The 16,691-nt window shown below is 47.5% G+C and overlaps 1 protein-coding gene across 6 annotated transcripts in view; it reads right to left on the bottom strand.

Moving 5' to 3' along the window:
* Positions 1-16,691, bottom strand: part of GRB10 (growth factor receptor bound protein 10) — a 149,826-nt gene that overhangs the window by 24,171 nt on the left and 108,964 nt on the right. For all 6 annotated transcript variants that reach the window (XR_012763494.1, XM_075416753.1, XM_075416756.1 and 3 more), the window contains one exon: positions 2,820-2,976. Coding sequence is in view for 5 of the 6 variants with exons in the window: in XM_075416753.1 (XP_075272868.1) it covers positions 2,820-2,976 (157 nt within the window). In the remaining variant the exon portion in view is untranslated. The remainder of the gene's footprint in view (positions 1-2,819; positions 2,977-16,691) is intronic.

Below are 16,691 nucleotides of genomic sequence, written 5' to 3'. Positions count from 1 at the left end.
GACCACAGAGTTGTTTTAGATACTAGTGGTCCAGTGCAGCAGGAACCATTTCCACATGTCAAATCTAAGCAAGTCTGATGGTAAATTGTCGCACCCCTGCCTCCAGTGAGAGCGTAACTACTTTGTGGAGCCCAACAGCTGTCTGAAGTTTTTAGCAAGCACACGTGTTATTTGGAATACACTTGGCTACGTGTGCAAAGTAAGCAGCCAGGTGAAGGTTCCTTAAAAACTGGGACCTAGATCACCACAATGATAAACACGCAGCTGGCTTCAAAAATTTGCTCTTGTCCTCAGTCTGCCCAATAGTAAAAAGATGAACGGGTTCTGCAAACTGGGCCATTTGGGAAAGTAGCATTAGGCAAGACCAGGGGGGAAAAAAAAAGATAGTGAACTTATGAAGGAACTAGCCTCTTTTGGTGGACTTCAAGATTACCACCTACAGCACTAAGTCAGCAAAGGTGTCTTGAGTAAGAAATAATGTCTTCCGGAAACACAGAATTCTCACTGCTCTTAAACCATATTTCTTTCCACACTGCTGAGTATCTATTCACCATTGTTTCACACTTATACTACCAACCTTACTCCTGGAGGGAAAAATATGGAACATCAGATACCTGATAGTAACTTCAGCTAAGGTGCAGACAGATCACTACCTTGCTCTGACAGTCTCCGAAATACAGGGAAGCATTTAAGGTACTGAGAAGCCAGACATAAGCAGCCGTGTAACAAAAAATTCAAACTGCAACCAAAACCGGGTGGACGCATGGGAGCTGGTATCTAGATTCTCTTGAATATGTCGCAGTGCATACTTCAGTCCCCACAGCCAAGAAATCGGATGCTGTTGTCTCCCACTAAACAAACTCTTTAATTCCCCTTTCTGTCCACATCCTTTGGAATACCGTGACATCTGCACTGCTACACCCTTTTTGACACCTGAAATACTTTTCTCTCTGCCTGGTCACTCTGCACCCTCGCAGGCTGCACTGCTTCTCACCCAGCTCCGCCGGCAGCCCCCCGGGACGGCCCTGGCTGGCACAGTCCCTGGGGACCCAAGCCTGGGGGCTGCCGGAGCCCCAGCCTGCGCACCCCGGGGTCCCTCCGGGGCAGCCGGGCCTCACTTTGTGCTGCGGCGTGAAACAGCGGTCCGAGGTAGGCAGGTCCCCATGTATATAAATGCAGCCCGATAAGTATCTTGCTCTTTTCCCATCATTGTTAATTACCAGGTTATTTGTGTGTAAACAGAAGCTTTTGATTTCCTAATCAGCCTCCTGCCCGATTCATTCAGAGATGTCACACACCAGAGTTTGACAGCACAATTAGTCACCATGGAAGCTATTGTGATGTCACAAACACTGAATTGTGGCATCATTGAATGAATCTGGCAGGAGAAGGATGTTGGTTACAAAGGAGAAGGCTTCTGTTTACACAATACCTTGGTAATCAGCAATGATGGGAAAGAGAATATAGAAAAAGAGAGCCTGGTCGTTTAATGAGCATTGATAAAACCGAAAATTTGTAAGGGTTGTCAGAAGCGCCCATGTGGCACATTAAGCTACAGAGATAAAGATTCTGTAATTTATACCTTAATTCTTCACCTCACCCTATGTCATCAGAACTGAAAGCATATCACAGGCATATACAACTTAGTGTTTTGTGTTAATTTTTTCACATATTTCTGTATTAGGAGAGATATCCAATAAAACCACTAAATAACCAGAAAATCCTATAGGGCTTTTTTTTTTTTTTTGAGTGCTGTTCTGTGGACCAGTGAATATATCTACACTTAAGAGTATCGGTTTAGGGCATTACATCTCCAGCAAACTGCTTCCTTTTTTTATTTGCAAGGGCTCTGAATTAACATTTTTAGACACAGAAAACCTCTGTTAGCTACAGACAGCGTTCACAATCCCAGTGCTGGTGATCGCAGCTTATGACTTGCCTTCTTCTAATTTCTAGAAAAAATTCCCCGTGAAGTATATTGACTAATACTCCAAATGCTGCACTTTCTAAAGCGTTATTGTATGCTACGTAGAATTACAGATGGCATATCTGAGCGATATGCAGTTGCAAGCTGCACGGGAGAAGGCTGCAACTCGTCAGTGCCACAAAATAACAGGAAAAGCAAGGCTTAATAACACGAGATCCTTTCAGGTACTGTAATTAAACCAATTCACGGTGTTATTTAACCCCCCCCACAGTTCTTCCTCTGGCTGCCTTCTTGAAACTGTAACCATGACACCTTCATTTCGCTCAGGTGGAGGAGCTGCTGCCCGGAGAGCAGATGCCGCTGCTGGTCCAGAAATTGCCTGTGGATTTGTGGGTGGTGCCACCATTTTTCCCTTGCCTGAAGTCAAGTTTAGGCAACCCCCTCCCCCACCTCAGCATGTCTAGCTTTCAGAAGCATTACTGTAGGTATGCAAAGCGGAGTCTGTGCACCCAGGCCTCCCAGCTGGTGATGAGCTGAGCTGTTTCACAGGACTGGTACTCTAAGGATCAAGCTTAATTTGCCTAAGCTGTTTATTTGCAATAGCTTCAGAAACAGCAAGGTAGCAACAGAGCGCCAGTATGAAGATTAGACAATTCTTTTTCTTTTTTGTCATAAAAAAAAAAAAAGAGGATGGGAACTAGGAGAAGGACTTGAAGTGGCTTAACCGCTTAACACATCAAGTTGTAATACACAAAAGGCACGTATGTGACTTTGGCTAATTGTACAAATAAAAGCAGTGGCAAGCAAACGTTCCGGCTGGAAGCACATTAACATGAATTACACATATTTCATGTTCCCAGGTAACCACGCCACCCCTTTGACCATTCCCTACCTAATCCTAGGTGAGGGTGATGCTCCACTAGAGTCCAGCTGTTATCATCCACACAATGACTTTTGTAAACGAGCAGCTGACAGAGGTCCCTGGCTGTCATGTCTGCTAGAATCTCGACCACTTTGCTTGTTCCATCTTCACTAAAGACTTTTACATCCTGCAACATAAAGGGTACACTTACAGATCAACAGCTCCGAACACAGGTAAACCACACAGCCGCCGTCGAAAAGCATCCTCTTGGCATGAGGGTTCCGGGCACCTTGGCAGCCAGGACAAACGACATGGATGATACACTTTACAACACTTTCTCTCGATGCCCCCTCGCCCTGCTTCCCCTCCCCCCCCCCCCTCCCTGCACTAAACAAAGATTCAGCAGGGTTAATACGACCACACACACATAGAAAAAGTGAGAGAGCAGGTTCTGCGTAAGAGCTGCGTAAGGTAAGCAAAGGTGAAACGGCATCGAGAGCTCGCTGGGGCGACGGCGGGCGAGGAGCGACAGCCAGGCAAAGGCGCGGAGTCCGCTCCTCCGCCAGCCCGCCGGGCGCCTCGGGAGCAGCAGGCCGGGACCCCGCCGGCGGGCAGCGGCCCCCTCGGACCCCGCTAACTGTCGGTGGCCGAGCCCGGGGCCCCGGTCGCGGCTGGCCGGCGGGTCAGCTCGCTAGCGCGGGGATCCCGTCTCCCTTCCCCCCCGGCTGGAGCGGAGTTCGGGCGCGCAGGGGCTGCCCGGCCCGAGCGTTAATGGAGACAGGAGAACAAGCCGGGAACCTCCTCCCCACCTCCCCGCGTTACACGGACGCTTCCCTCTTCGCATTGTTCTGCCCAAGCGGGAGGCACTCGCCGCAAAGCCGTCTCCGGGCGAAGGCGCAGGTCCGAGCCCTCGGACTCAGAGAGCAGGCCAGCCCGACCCAGACCCGGGGAGGGGGGGGGGGGGGGGGGGGGGGAGGCAACCCGAGCCGGGGAGCCTTACCTCCGCGGCGCGTAAGAGGCAGCAGTCGGCAGAGCACGATGGCATTTTAACCCGCGACCGCCCCCCGGCCGAGGGTCCGTCCGCCGGCCGCGCCCCCCGCGGAGCCGCCGCTGCGGTGCCGGCACGGCTGCCGGGGAGGGGGAGCGCCGCGCCCGGGCTGGGCTGGCAGGGCTGGGCTGGCAGGGCTGCCCGCAACCTGTGCGGTGCGGAATCAAACCACACGGCGCAGGCCAATCCCAGCCCGCCCTCCCGCTGATGTCATCGTTTCCCACACTCTATCAGACTTCCAAATTATTCCCGCCCCCCCCCCCCCCCCGACTTCCCACAAAAAAAAAAAAAAAGAAAAAGAGAAGAAATTACAACGGAGATCTGATTTCGCGGAGCCCTCCGCCAGCCCCGAGCCCGGCGGCGGAGGCGCGGGCTTCTGCTCCCGCCGGGCCGGCCCCGCGGGGACCCGGCCGCTGCGGGCCGCGGCAGCGCCGCGCTCCCAGCGCCCGGCCGGCCCCAGCGAGGGAGGAGCTCCAGGCCGGGCTGGCCCCCGTGACTCGGAGCGGAGCGGGGGGATCCCGGCGGCGCCCCACGGAGCGCTCCCGCCGGCGCGGGACGGGGCCGGCGGCACCCCCGCGGGCACGGGAACGCCTCGGGCCGTCCCGCCTCCGCCGTGCGCGCCCGTCCGCACCCAGCGGCGGGGCCGGCTCGCCCCACCACCGCCGGGCGCCCGCGGAGAACGGGACGCCGGCGCTCCGCGGGCCGGAAAGCTGCTCCTTCCCGGAGGGGAGGGGGAAGGGACCGGCGCCCGCCCGAAATCTTGTCGAACGGCTCCTCAGGGCAGCAGATGGGGCAGCAGCGGCGCAACCCGAGAGGCGGTGGCGGGAGAGCTCCCCCTGCCCTCGGCCGGCTCTGCGCGGACGCCCCCCGGTTCGGACGGGTCTCAGCCTTCACCGGCAGCCAGCGCAACCACCGCTTCGGCACGGCCCGGAGCACGGAGGCCGCTCTGCTCCGGCCCCGCCGGGAAGGAGGCAGCGGCGCCTGACCCCTGTCGCTGCCCAGCCCCAGCGGAGAGGGAGAGAGCCCTTCTGCCGGGGGCAAACAGCCACCGCTCTCCTCCCCGCTCCCAGCGCGGCCACGGGAGGAAGGCTGCGGCCGCCTCGCACACTCGCTCACGCCGCGCTCCCGCGGTGCGAAGCGAAGGGGTCATGGCTACGCGTCCCCCCTCCCCGCTCCCTGCCCAGAGCCGGAGCGGGCTCCAGCTGCCCGGCCACACCACCGCCCTGCGGGGCAGGCGCAGGGCCCACCGTGGCGGCAGCTGCTCGGCGCCCACCCCGTGTGCGGCCGCGCTCCCGCCAGAGCTACGTGACGGACGCGGGCACTTCGGTTCGCGGGGCCGGGCGGCAGCGGGGAGGCTTTAACGGCGGCTGTAAGGCCCAGGGACTGGAGGGCAGCGGGTGGACGGCGTGAACGCGGAGACGAGCAAGTTCATCTCACTGACTATTAATAGCGCTGCACTTGCTGTCAAGGGCAGCGCGAGGCCGCGTGTCGCCACTGACATCAGGGATATCGAAGACGGCATCAGGAGGGGATGGCGTGGCCCGAGCTGAACCCTGCCCTGAAGGACGGGAGAGGGACAGGGCAGACGAAGCCTCGCGCCTCCACGGAGGCAAGGGCGCGACGGTCCCTAAGAGGCTTAGGCGAAAGAGAAGGGGATTTTGTTCCCCCGCGCAAGGCTGCAGAGCATGACGTGTAACCACAAACACGAAACCAGCGCGGTGACAAAGCTTCAGCTCAAACTTTCTGATAGTTTCCACAACAGAAGAGGGAGGTAACAACATCTCTTTTAAAGTCAATTGGTCAAATCCAACCGTCTCGCATTTCCTATCTTCTTTTTTTTTTTTTAAACCATCTTTTTTCCAAGGTAGCATCTCCTACTTTAAGATGTTAAGGGCTCCCTACTCAAACTTCTTCCAGCAGAAACACTGTTTCACCCGCAAAACTGATTTAGGGCTCATTATCTACAAAGGAGAACTAAGCAGAATTCATTCTGAATAAAATACTCCGATAATGAAAACACTTTGCCTGACCAGAGGTTCGGAAAGTTAGTCTGACACTTTCATCCTGCATCCCTCCGAGAAATGCAGCGAAATGCAACAGCAGACTGCCTGCAACAGTGATTTACAAAAGGCCCTAATTACGTCAGCAGCACAAGGCACCTTCTATTCAAAATTAAGGTTAAGAATGCTAAGCCAAGCAGAGCGCTATATTGGCTGAACATTCAGTGCTTTACAGTGCAAAGGAGCAGATAACAGACTGCACCATTGTTCGGGGAAGAATTCTTCCCCCAAGCTTGCTTTTTTTTTTTTTTCCTGTTTTGAAAGACAGAAAGACTTAAAAATTTAAAAGAACATTAATATTCATCACTTCAGTGATTTCATATAATGGGTTGCGTATCTTGAGTACCCTCATGGCTGTTTCATCTTCCAGCCTCAGTTCCTCAACCTCACTGCGGTATTTTGTGGGCATCAAGTAATGCAAACATTATTAGGAATCAGGACAAGAAAAACCCACTCATGTCACGGTCACGTTACTTCTTCTCCACTTTTCTATTTGTGCTATTTTTTTCCTTCCTCTGCAAAAGAAAACCCATTACTATATACAATTACCATAAAAATTCGCACTTTTAAATGACGTTATGCTGAAAACCTTCAGCATCAAACAGATCCAAATTTGCATTCTACAGTCTGAAATTAATCACAGCGTAATTTGTATCAGTGCAAACCATCCTTTGTTATCCTGGATGATGACTCCTAACTAAGTATAAGGAGAAAGTAACAGTTATCAGAAGGCCCTCTGACTGGAATCTAGTAGATAAAAGGTTTCAGTACACTATTTCTTCAAGAGTTTCCCTTTATAAGAGATGAAGATCAGAGACATCACAGAAAGCCATTAAAATACACTGACAAGTCATTACCAAGAGCTGCACAAACTGAAAATCAGTCCAGCAAGGTCTGACTTCTGTCCCCCGATTTCACTCATCAAGAGTGTTCCGACACGAGAACCGAACCACCAGTGAGGTAAATAGAAAGAAAATTGAACTGAAATCCGTGTACCTTGTGCAAGCAGAATTACTGCAGAAGGCATCTACATACCAGGCAGGTACTTGCTGTTTTTGCCAGAACCCTGTTTTGATGAGATCATTTTTCCGAAAGCTTTCTACACTCAAAGCTCACACGCTCGCAAGAGCAGAGTCAGAGTCACTGGAGGAATGGGGAAGCTTTCAGTTAGGATCAGTCAACTCAAAGCTGCTGAAGACTCCAGCTCTGCCCTTGCCTAGCTGAAGAGGTGACAAAAAAAGGAAGGGTTTGCTTCCTAAAGCTGCAAACCTTTGATGAAGAAAAGCCTCCAAGCACACTCTGTGCACACCCAACAGGCAAGCAACTCGGTCAACCACATCTACACACTGAAGCACCAGCCAGGCCCCCCTTACTTGCCCAGCAGCACTAAGGCAGCATCATCAGACACGGGAATTCCAACTGCTGCAATGAAACAAATATATAGGTCAACCCTATGGCTCTTTTTGCCTCCTCTGTTGCACAGCTCATGCAGGAAAAAAGCCCTTCAGAGAAACAGCAGCAGTAACAGCAATACATTGCAGATAGGATCACTTATACACAAGGCATCAGACAGTACTTCCTTACAAAAGAAAAACAACTGCCAGTTATTTGATCATTGCCTTTTTTCCTACATATAAACATAAAACCCTAGGAAATGCTGAGGTTAAGGTTCTCATAGCAACATTAACTCTCTCCTCTGGCATATACTATATTTAGGTACACATCTGAAAGCCTATGAACAACATAGGAGAACAACTGTTGTAAGATCAAAATCTTAGTCTCCGACTTTCATATTCAGAACAGCAATCTTCAAAAGAAAAAAAGGACTTAAACTGGCCACGTTACAAAACCCCTCTCTGCTGGGCCACTGAATTTTAAACCCAATTCTGAGAGTCTGAGGAATAACTTGACTTGAAGGGGAATCACAGTATCATCACACATTCAGCGGTCATCGAACATCAATTCTAAAGCCACGAACTCTGTGAGGGTCGCACCAGCGAGACAGGGTTGGGAATCACGGCAGCGCGGGCAGAGAAGGGCAGGGCAGGATTAGCGCCGGGTGCAAGTCAGCATCTATATTTGGAGGGTTAGCGCTCCCGAACCTGTCATGTACGAACGCCCAGGCCCACGTTCACCCCAGGTAATTTTAGAGAGTTAAATTCCTCCTGAAGCTAAGGGAGAGCGATGAGGTAACTTAAGATCTAAAGCACATGACAAAGGCATTTGTGTGTCTCGGCTAGCTGCAGAGAGAGTCTAGGCTCCTGACTCCGGACTTCAGCTGGATGCCGTAAGCTGCATTGGCTGAACGCAGGCCGCGGTGACTAATCAAGCAAACATGTCTCTCTGCACTACTGGCATAATTACATACTGCAATTGTTGACTCTTGAGCTTAGAAAAAATAAGCAAAGTCGGTGATGTTGCACATACACAAAGCACATTTAAAGGAATACATGCAATGAGCACATCTGGGGTACTATTAAAAGTTTAAAACTCAAATATTGTAAACACAAGCCACAGCTTTTCCTCCTCTCGCTCAAAACGACATGTGAAAATGGCTATTTGTTACAGAGACACCGGATGAAGTCTACACTCATTATCTGTTTCTATCTTCTCAAAACTTAAAGTACTAATGCCCCTCTGTTGCACAGGCATAGGCTTGTATAGCAACGGCATCAAAGCTTCTTCAAAAATCTCAGCTGTTTACATACAAAGGTGTGAACTGTGCAATGTACTTTTAAGAAAAGACTGTAGAAAGCATGTTTTCAGGATGTAACCATTGCCTGCATGAACAAAAGATTTATTCCAACGTGTGCTCACATACTTAGAGGCTGAAGGTTTGGACACTGTTTAAGCTGCTATCCTGTGATTTCCATGTTTTACAAATGAATAGCAGAATGCAGTTTTAAGCGATACATGCCCACATTACAGACAACACACCGATTTTGTGACAGTATCTCCAAAAGCTGTTTCACTCCTTCCCACTTTGGTTCAATGCTCACATGTTCAGATAAATCATTTGACCCGTTTGACACTTTCACATCTTCCCACTCAATTCCTCATTTGCCTCGCATTTTTAGGTAAAAGAAAGGAGAAGGACTAATTTTCAGTCCTTTTAAGAGCAACAATAGGCCTTTATGAATTTTTCCGAAGCTTCTGAGTATTTGCAGGGTGCCGGAAGACAGAAAGCTTGGGAAGCAGTTTGGATAGGCTTTGACACAGTACCAGTCCACACCAGTGGGCAGGCAGCCTGGAAACGGCCAGCTCCCCTAGTCCCGAACCTGGGGGTCCAGACTCTCCTGCGGTCATAGGACCGACAGCTTATATTTCACCCTCTGCCTCTTGTCCTCCCCCACCCAGCATTTCCCATTAGTTTTGATTATAAGTCTGTAAATGAGCTCCCTTCTCTCCACACTGCTCCTTCCAACAGCAATTGCTTTTCATGCAAAAATCCTTTCCAGTTTCAAGATCCTTTATGTACAGAAGAAAAGACAGTTACAGGCACCGTTACACTCCTTTGATTATCTAATGAAAGACATCAAGTGGTGTTGCTGGCATTAACCTTTATCTTTCATATATTTTATCGTGCAATTTATCCCTAGATAGTTTGCAATCTTCCTCAGCTGTGCTTACAGAATGCGTTATTTATTGTCTGAATTTGCTCCAAGAGAAAGGTTTAGCAGAAAAGTTCTTGCAAACACAATTTAAGTCAGTAACAACCCTAGAAACGGTAATACAAAGAAAAACCGTAATAATTTCTTGATTAAAATTCTTAAGTAACCAAGCTAGTTACTGAGTATTTTAAATTGTTTTGCCATTATAAATCACTCTGTAGAAAAGGAATTATCACCACATCTTCCTTGCTGCACAAGCTTTCAACCACAAGAACCACATTAATTTGAAGCTTGGCACACAGCGCAACAAGACTCCAGGGAGCAGCTTCCCATAGGATTTAGAAAAATGATGCAGGTCCCGAAGACTTGGACGGCTCCTTCCTTCCCAGTAGGACACTGTGACAACTGCAGCTAAGGCGCTTGCCACCTGAGTGCCCAGGCCACCCTATGAGCCAGACAGCCATTTCAGCACAGGGTCCGGCAACGTACAGTTGGCTTCTCGCTCTGATTCACTGTTGTCCACGTACAACTTCTATGTGGGTAGTCCACAAAATTCCCCTTCCCTTCCACGCTTTTCTGAGGCGAAAGGAGCAGAGAGGTTACAGAGCAGAAAACAGAAACACCTCTAAGGGCTGTGTACGCAGTTAGACTCGGCTCCAGCCTGCTATTTGCATGCACCGGTCCAGCCACGTATTACTAGGAAAGGGATCGGAGACCGCTTTCAAAGATGTCTTTGGAAACTGAGGATTAGTATTTGAAAATATGTGCATTTTTAAGGCATGGGAAAATCTCTGGGGCAGTGACTGTCTCTTATCTGATACAATGGGACCTTGGGATTTTGACTGTGGTTGATATAACAGCAGAAACAAAATGAAAAACAGCAGCCCAACAATCAGGGAGGATGCCAAATAAACTATGTTTGGAATGTCCAGACATGACAAAACAAACATTATTTTAAGAACTGGTAGTTACGAAATTTGTCTTGAACAACTGCAATCCAATTTACCTAGCCTGGCAGCAAAGGAGTCTAAGCAAGCCTAAGATGCAGAGCCAGACAGAAATGACAAACTTACAACGCAATATGGAGGAAGACAATGACAGACCCTCTTCCTACTCCTGTTTCTTCCTCCCTCCTCCCAAAAAAAGTAACCACAATGAGTGAAAAAGCCAAGTATTTTAGGACTTGTGAGTTTGTTCCCTGGAGCTTGCAAGTGCAAAGTGCCTAAGGTTTTATCTGCAGCCCTGAAGGTTAAAATAAATAAATAATTAAAAAAAGAGAGCAAGCTCTGAGCTGCAAGCCCAGCTCCTAGATCTGATAAGTCTTGCCAGAATTGGCAACAGTAGGATAAAAAGAGTCTTCACAAGATATACAGAGGTGCAGTAGATTGGAAAAAAAAAAAAAAATCAATTATCTGTCCTTTTATAAAAGTCCCTTTATTCCCCTCCACCTCCCAACAAACCAACACTGACATCCCAGACCAGGCAGTTACACACCAAAGCTGCTGGGAGAGAGGAGGAAGCTTGAAACCAAAACAAAAAAATGAAACTTTTTAAGAAAAACTCTATGAACTTCATATGGGTAGCTTGATGAGAGAAGAGTCAAGTATAGCATATGACATGGAGACGCAATACAGGGATACAACCACCCAAAGAGTGAAAATATGAAGATGAGAGCAACTCAGGGCAGTGAAACAGGCAATGGAAGCTAATGGAAAAAAAAAGAAAACATGGAGAAACACTCCTAGTGAAGACAGGCTATAACCTCCAGGCACTCAAGGAATGATGGCCCTTTAACCACTGGGACCTGAAGCCTAAATACACAGCCTAACAGCCTCTGTTGGCTGAAAATCCCAAAAGCTCAAACACACCTTGGAAATATAAATTTCCCGCACTCCGACAGCTGCAACTCCCAGTAGCTTTTCCCAACAGGGCTGAGTTCATGCTTCTCTGACAATAAAAGAGGGGTGCTTTAGAACAAGTGGGTGACAGGCTTAACTACAGCAGCGTGGCAAAGCATCCCTAATGCCCGGCTGTCAGCTGCCTCCTCACTGTACGGAACTCAGCAATATTGCTTAACTTCCCGTCTCCCCAGCTACCGGCTCTGGCAGCCGGCGATTTCAAGCATCGAGTATCGGCTAATTGTTGCTGCCTGCAACGTTCAGGATGTTTTATGGGTCAGTTTGTCACATGTACACAATAAATGCTTTTAACAGAGCTGCTCACATTAGAAGGGTATTTCTGCGCAACTGTGTAAGCATCGATTGTGTGGCTGGAATTAGCCCCCTGCAGACTTCAGCCCAGGAAAAGTTATGTCAATGGGAGAAGAGGGCTCATGGTATTCTCTCCCCAAGGCATGTATAATTCTCATTTTCAGCAGTCGCTTTATTGGGAAACTGCTCCATAAAACTGCTCTGCTGATTAATTTTTGGTAAACTTAGATATCAGAGGAAAACATTTTTTTTTTCCTCAAATTCCAGAATGATACATCAAAAGTTTCTAGGGCTGATGCAAAATCTGGAGTTATGTCACCATGACTAAGCTGGATATTCTCTCTTGAACGCAGCTAGCCCCTTGCAAATCTCACTCCTTTCCAACCTGCTAAGAATTATGCATTTTCAGTGGGAAAAAAGTGAGAAAAATATTGGCAAAAACCCAAACACAACCATACAAGAGATTTATTAGTGTACAGTGTCTAACCACCTCACCCCAAAACACCTAGTGCACAGATCCAAGTCACCAGGAAATTTTTCACATCTGTCACTGCTCTGCTTCACTGCTGCACCCATCCATCCGTGCATGCTACGGCAGGACCAGCTCAGGAGTTTTAAGTCCACAGCAAGCGCCTCTAATTTCTCTATTTCTGACTTCCCTCTCCAGGGCTTGTTCGAGACCATTTTGCACACCCCTTGCTCCTAGTAGGGGCACCACAAAGAAAAAAACAAACACAAAAAAACCCACACAACCCAACCCTTTGCTTAGCTTACAGGGACAAATTCCCTGCTGCCATGGTTACCACTCCAACTTGTCTCGTGGAACTAGAAATAAAAAAAAAAAACCAACACACCACACCACCAACTTCCCTGAGAACAGACGGCTATATAATGTTAGCTCTCCCTCCCTCCCCTCACTCGTCATTGTTAGCCACTAAATCAGCTACATCTGGCATATTTAATTTGGATTAAATAAAATGTCACTAATTAAAAAGATGCCGAACAAGCAATACATGACATTATAGAAACAGAGAGCTTAGTATCTGAACACAGCTTATTAGGAACTGAAAAGATTCAACTAGTTTCTTCCAAAAGCTGAGAAACAAAGTCGACTAAATCGTCCTCTACACAATCTTACTCACAACAATGTCCTCTAGAAGCTCTCCCCTACCGTCTAGGTGTACTGAGGTTTTCAAGCACTAATCCCTGGAGCAGCAGTGGCTCAACAGCAAAGTAGTCAGCTCATTATAGACGGCATTATTTGGCTGCAAGTCTGCAGCCTTCGTTCCAACTTTTTAAGAGAAGGTTACTTTGCTAAAGCTACAAAGAATTAGATGTTCAGCAGACATGCACGCGAGTTGCTTTAAAGGACCCGCAGCCACGTAGCTATCTCTGAACAGCAGCGGCCTCTCCTCTCCTCTCTCACATTCTCCACGCTGTTCTCAGCAGCCTCCTCTGAAGCACCACCCTCCACCCTGCCCCTCCTGCAGCTCTTCTCCTGAGCCTGTCCCTGAAGACTAACCAACATGTCAGCGCTCGGCCTCTCCCACCGCAGGCCACACCACAGAGACGTGAGCGCTGCTTTGTGCTGCTGACCAGCGCGGCGACCTGTTTGACAGCAGCTCCCCTCACCTTGACACCAACACCCCACACACGCCCTGCCGTGACTGACATTGTACCCCTCGACCAGGCTTTCACCTTTGTCAGTGCATTGTTACCAGTATTCCACTGCCACTGATCAAGCAGACTGCAGTGCAGAGCTCCACTGAATCACATCAACATCTTTTTACAGCCCTTAAATGTTTTCCATCATCTTTTCTGCCAACTGGTAATCTTTCATTCTAAAGTTGTACTATCCCTCGTGATTAGTTGAATGAGCATTTGAGTGATTTCATTTTCAGTGCCTCCAAGGCTGAGGATTTCCCATGAGAACGGCTCGTCTTCTAAGTGCTCTGGTCCAGGATCTCAGCACCTGTAAGTCAGACAACTGGCTCCTCCCTATTTTTGCTGATGTATGAAGTAGAACAGATAATTTAGGTATACTTTGATTGGCATTGCTTAATTTCAGTACTTTTAATGGTCAAGTAAGATTCAAAAGTGCAACACAGAAATCCCCCTATCAAGTAAATTCTAACAGAATTCTTACAAGATGTTCAAGTCGATTACACTGATAGTACCAGCACACACTAGACAAGAAAAAGATTACTGTTCTTCAAAACTCAGTAGTTATAAATTAATTAACGGTAAGCTTTATCCTCATAATCCCAAACTTAATATTAAAGACCTAACACAGAGATGATATATTTCAAAATGATCGCGCCTTTAACCTTTTTTTTTCCATTATAAAAGTTCAAGAACAATCACAGGATCACAGAAGGGTTGAGAGTGGAAGGGACCTCTGGTGGTCATCTGGTCCACTCCCATTGCTCAAGCAGGGTCCCCTAGAGCCTGTTGCCCAGGACAACATCCAGATGCCTGGATAGAGATTCCATCACCTCTCTGGGCAACCTGTGCCAGCGCTCAGTCACCCTCATGGTGAAAAAGCATTGCCCGATGTTCAGAGGGAACCTCCTGTGTCTCGGTTTGTGCCCATCGTCTCTTGTCCTGCCACCGGACACCACTGCAAAGAGCCTGGCTCTGTCCTCTGTGCACCCTCCTCTCAGGTACCTACATGCATTCACAAGCTGCCCCCAGCTTTCTCTTCTTTAGGCTAAACAGCCCCAGCTCTCTCAACCTTTCCTCACAGGAGAGATGCTCCAGTTCTGCGGCCCTGTTGGACACTTCCCAGTATGACCACGACTCTCTTGTTCTGGGGAGCTCAGAACTAGACCCAGCAGTCCAAGTGTGGCCTCACCACTGCTAAAAAAGTGGAAGGATCACCTCCCTTGACATGATGGCCACGCTTTCCCTAAGGCAGCCCAGGATATCATCAGCCTTCTTTGTGGCAAGGACATATTGCTGGTTCAGGCTCAACTTGGCATCCACCAGAATCCCCAGGTCTTTTTCTGCCAAGCTGCTCTCCAGCTGGGCGGCCCCCAGCATATACTGGTGCCTGGGGTTATTCCTCCCTAGGGGCACCACTTTGCACTTGCCCTCGGTCAACTTCATGAGGTTTCTGGCAGCCCATTTCTCTAGCCTGCAATCTATTATACAAATAGTGCAGAGCTGCATAAATACTAAAAGTATAAAAATAAAAAAATCTAGTGAAGCTTGATCATCATTTAGGAACCCTAAATGGGTCTTCTACTAGGATTTTTCATCAGTATTTTCCCAAGCTATGCTACAGTGGTTCAGCGTTCCCTTTAAACGTTTTGGGAACGTCCAAAAAGTCCGTTTGTCGAAGGCTGATGAACTTAATTGTGTAAGTCTAAATATGAGGTAGTGTGCTGAAACCAATGCCACAACACAAAAACGCTTCCTGATATAGAACTAGATAACATAATGCTAGAGATTTGATGCCAAAGCTTGCAAGAAAGAAAATGCTACTTCCTCATTCAGCATCTGCTTCAGATTATTTTACATGGAAGTCACTGCTGCTCTGAAGCTGTCAAGGCACAGTCAGCTTCCAATTAGGCTATCTGATCTTTGAAGTTGATTGGAAGCAAAGCCTTCTCCTCCCTATAGGCACCCCCCTAAAAGTAGGTAATCTGATATAACTTCCAAATGTATTTATTCTGTGTTGTCCACCCAATTAAACATCCTGCACAAATGCAATCAACAAGCCTTCTCTCTAATTGAAAAAGTTTGTGCAACAATTTTCATGAGACTCCCATTAAACATTTAAAATAATTAGCTATATTAGAAAGACATTTGTATTCAAATAGCTCACACGCCTAGTTTCTTTGTTTAGCGTAGGCAAATGAATATGAAAATGATCCTCAGAGGAAAAGACCAAATATTGGGCGAATCTTTTCTTTGAGACAACAGACACTCCTTAGAAACCAATTCTGCATGGTATTAAACAAGAAATCTTTTAACAGCGGGATTACTACTGTAGCTGATTGTGAAGGAATCAATCATTTCCAAGACTCAAAGGCAATGACAAGGGAGTTAACTCTGTATTTTTAGATATTATAGATAACTCATTACAGTCATTACCTTTAAGCATGCTCCTTTCTTCCCCTTCCCCCTTCCCCTAAATTAGTGGCAGTAAGTTAAAGAAATCCACCTTGCAAAGACACTTGTAACTTTATTTCCATCCTGACACAAGTGACAGTTTTTTTAAAAGGATTTTGATGGCTCTGTATTTGCATCATGGATCTTCTTTAAGAATGATGCTGAGAAAAATCTAGGTCATTGAAGCCTTCTTAAATGGAACCACAGAGAAACTGAAAAAGTGTAAAGGCACTGATGTCAGGCTTACTCTGCCTTTGCACAAGCTCATTCTTTTTCCAGATTGACTGGCAGAAGGTAGATCAACCTTCGGACATCTTTCTTATTCTGAAGTTTCTATTTCCATAAGTGAGTTAATTCCATTCCCATCCAGAACATTTTAAAAAACGTTGTTCACTTGGCAAACAGAGCCAGCTATATAAGAACAACTTCAAGAAGTCTAGGCTTAAAGGGCAAAAGTACAACTTAGAGCAACATATAACAGAAGATATGTAAACATCTTGGTTTAGGATCCTGGGCAGCGTAATAGTTTAATAGTCCCTTCTAGACAAAACTTCACTCTATAAATAAATATATATGAATGTAAACAGTGTTTTTCTTTTTTTCTTTTTCTTCCCTAAACACTAGCTTGGTTTTGGTATGAATCTGAATCCTGAGATCTGCTTTCTTCAGACTAGTCTCCTTCTCTGGAGATATTCAAGACCCACCTGGACAAGGTCCTCTACAGCCTAGTGTAGGTGACCCTGCTTCGGCAGGAGGGTTGGACTAGATGACCCACAGAGGTCCCTTCTAACCCCTACCATTCTGTGATTCTGTGATTCTATAAACTAGTAACATACATTGAAATTTTATTCTCTAGA

Source organism: Opisthocomus hoazin, chromosome 3 (genome assembly GCF_030867145.1).
Source record: "Opisthocomus hoazin isolate bOpiHoa1 chromosome 3, bOpiHoa1.hap1, whole genome shotgun sequence".
Lineage (NCBI taxonomy): Eukaryota > Metazoa > Chordata > Aves > Opisthocomiformes > Opisthocomidae > Opisthocomus > Opisthocomus hoazin.
Note: the sequence above shows the minus strand (reverse complement) of the source record. Positions and strands in the feature narration are given on the sequence as shown.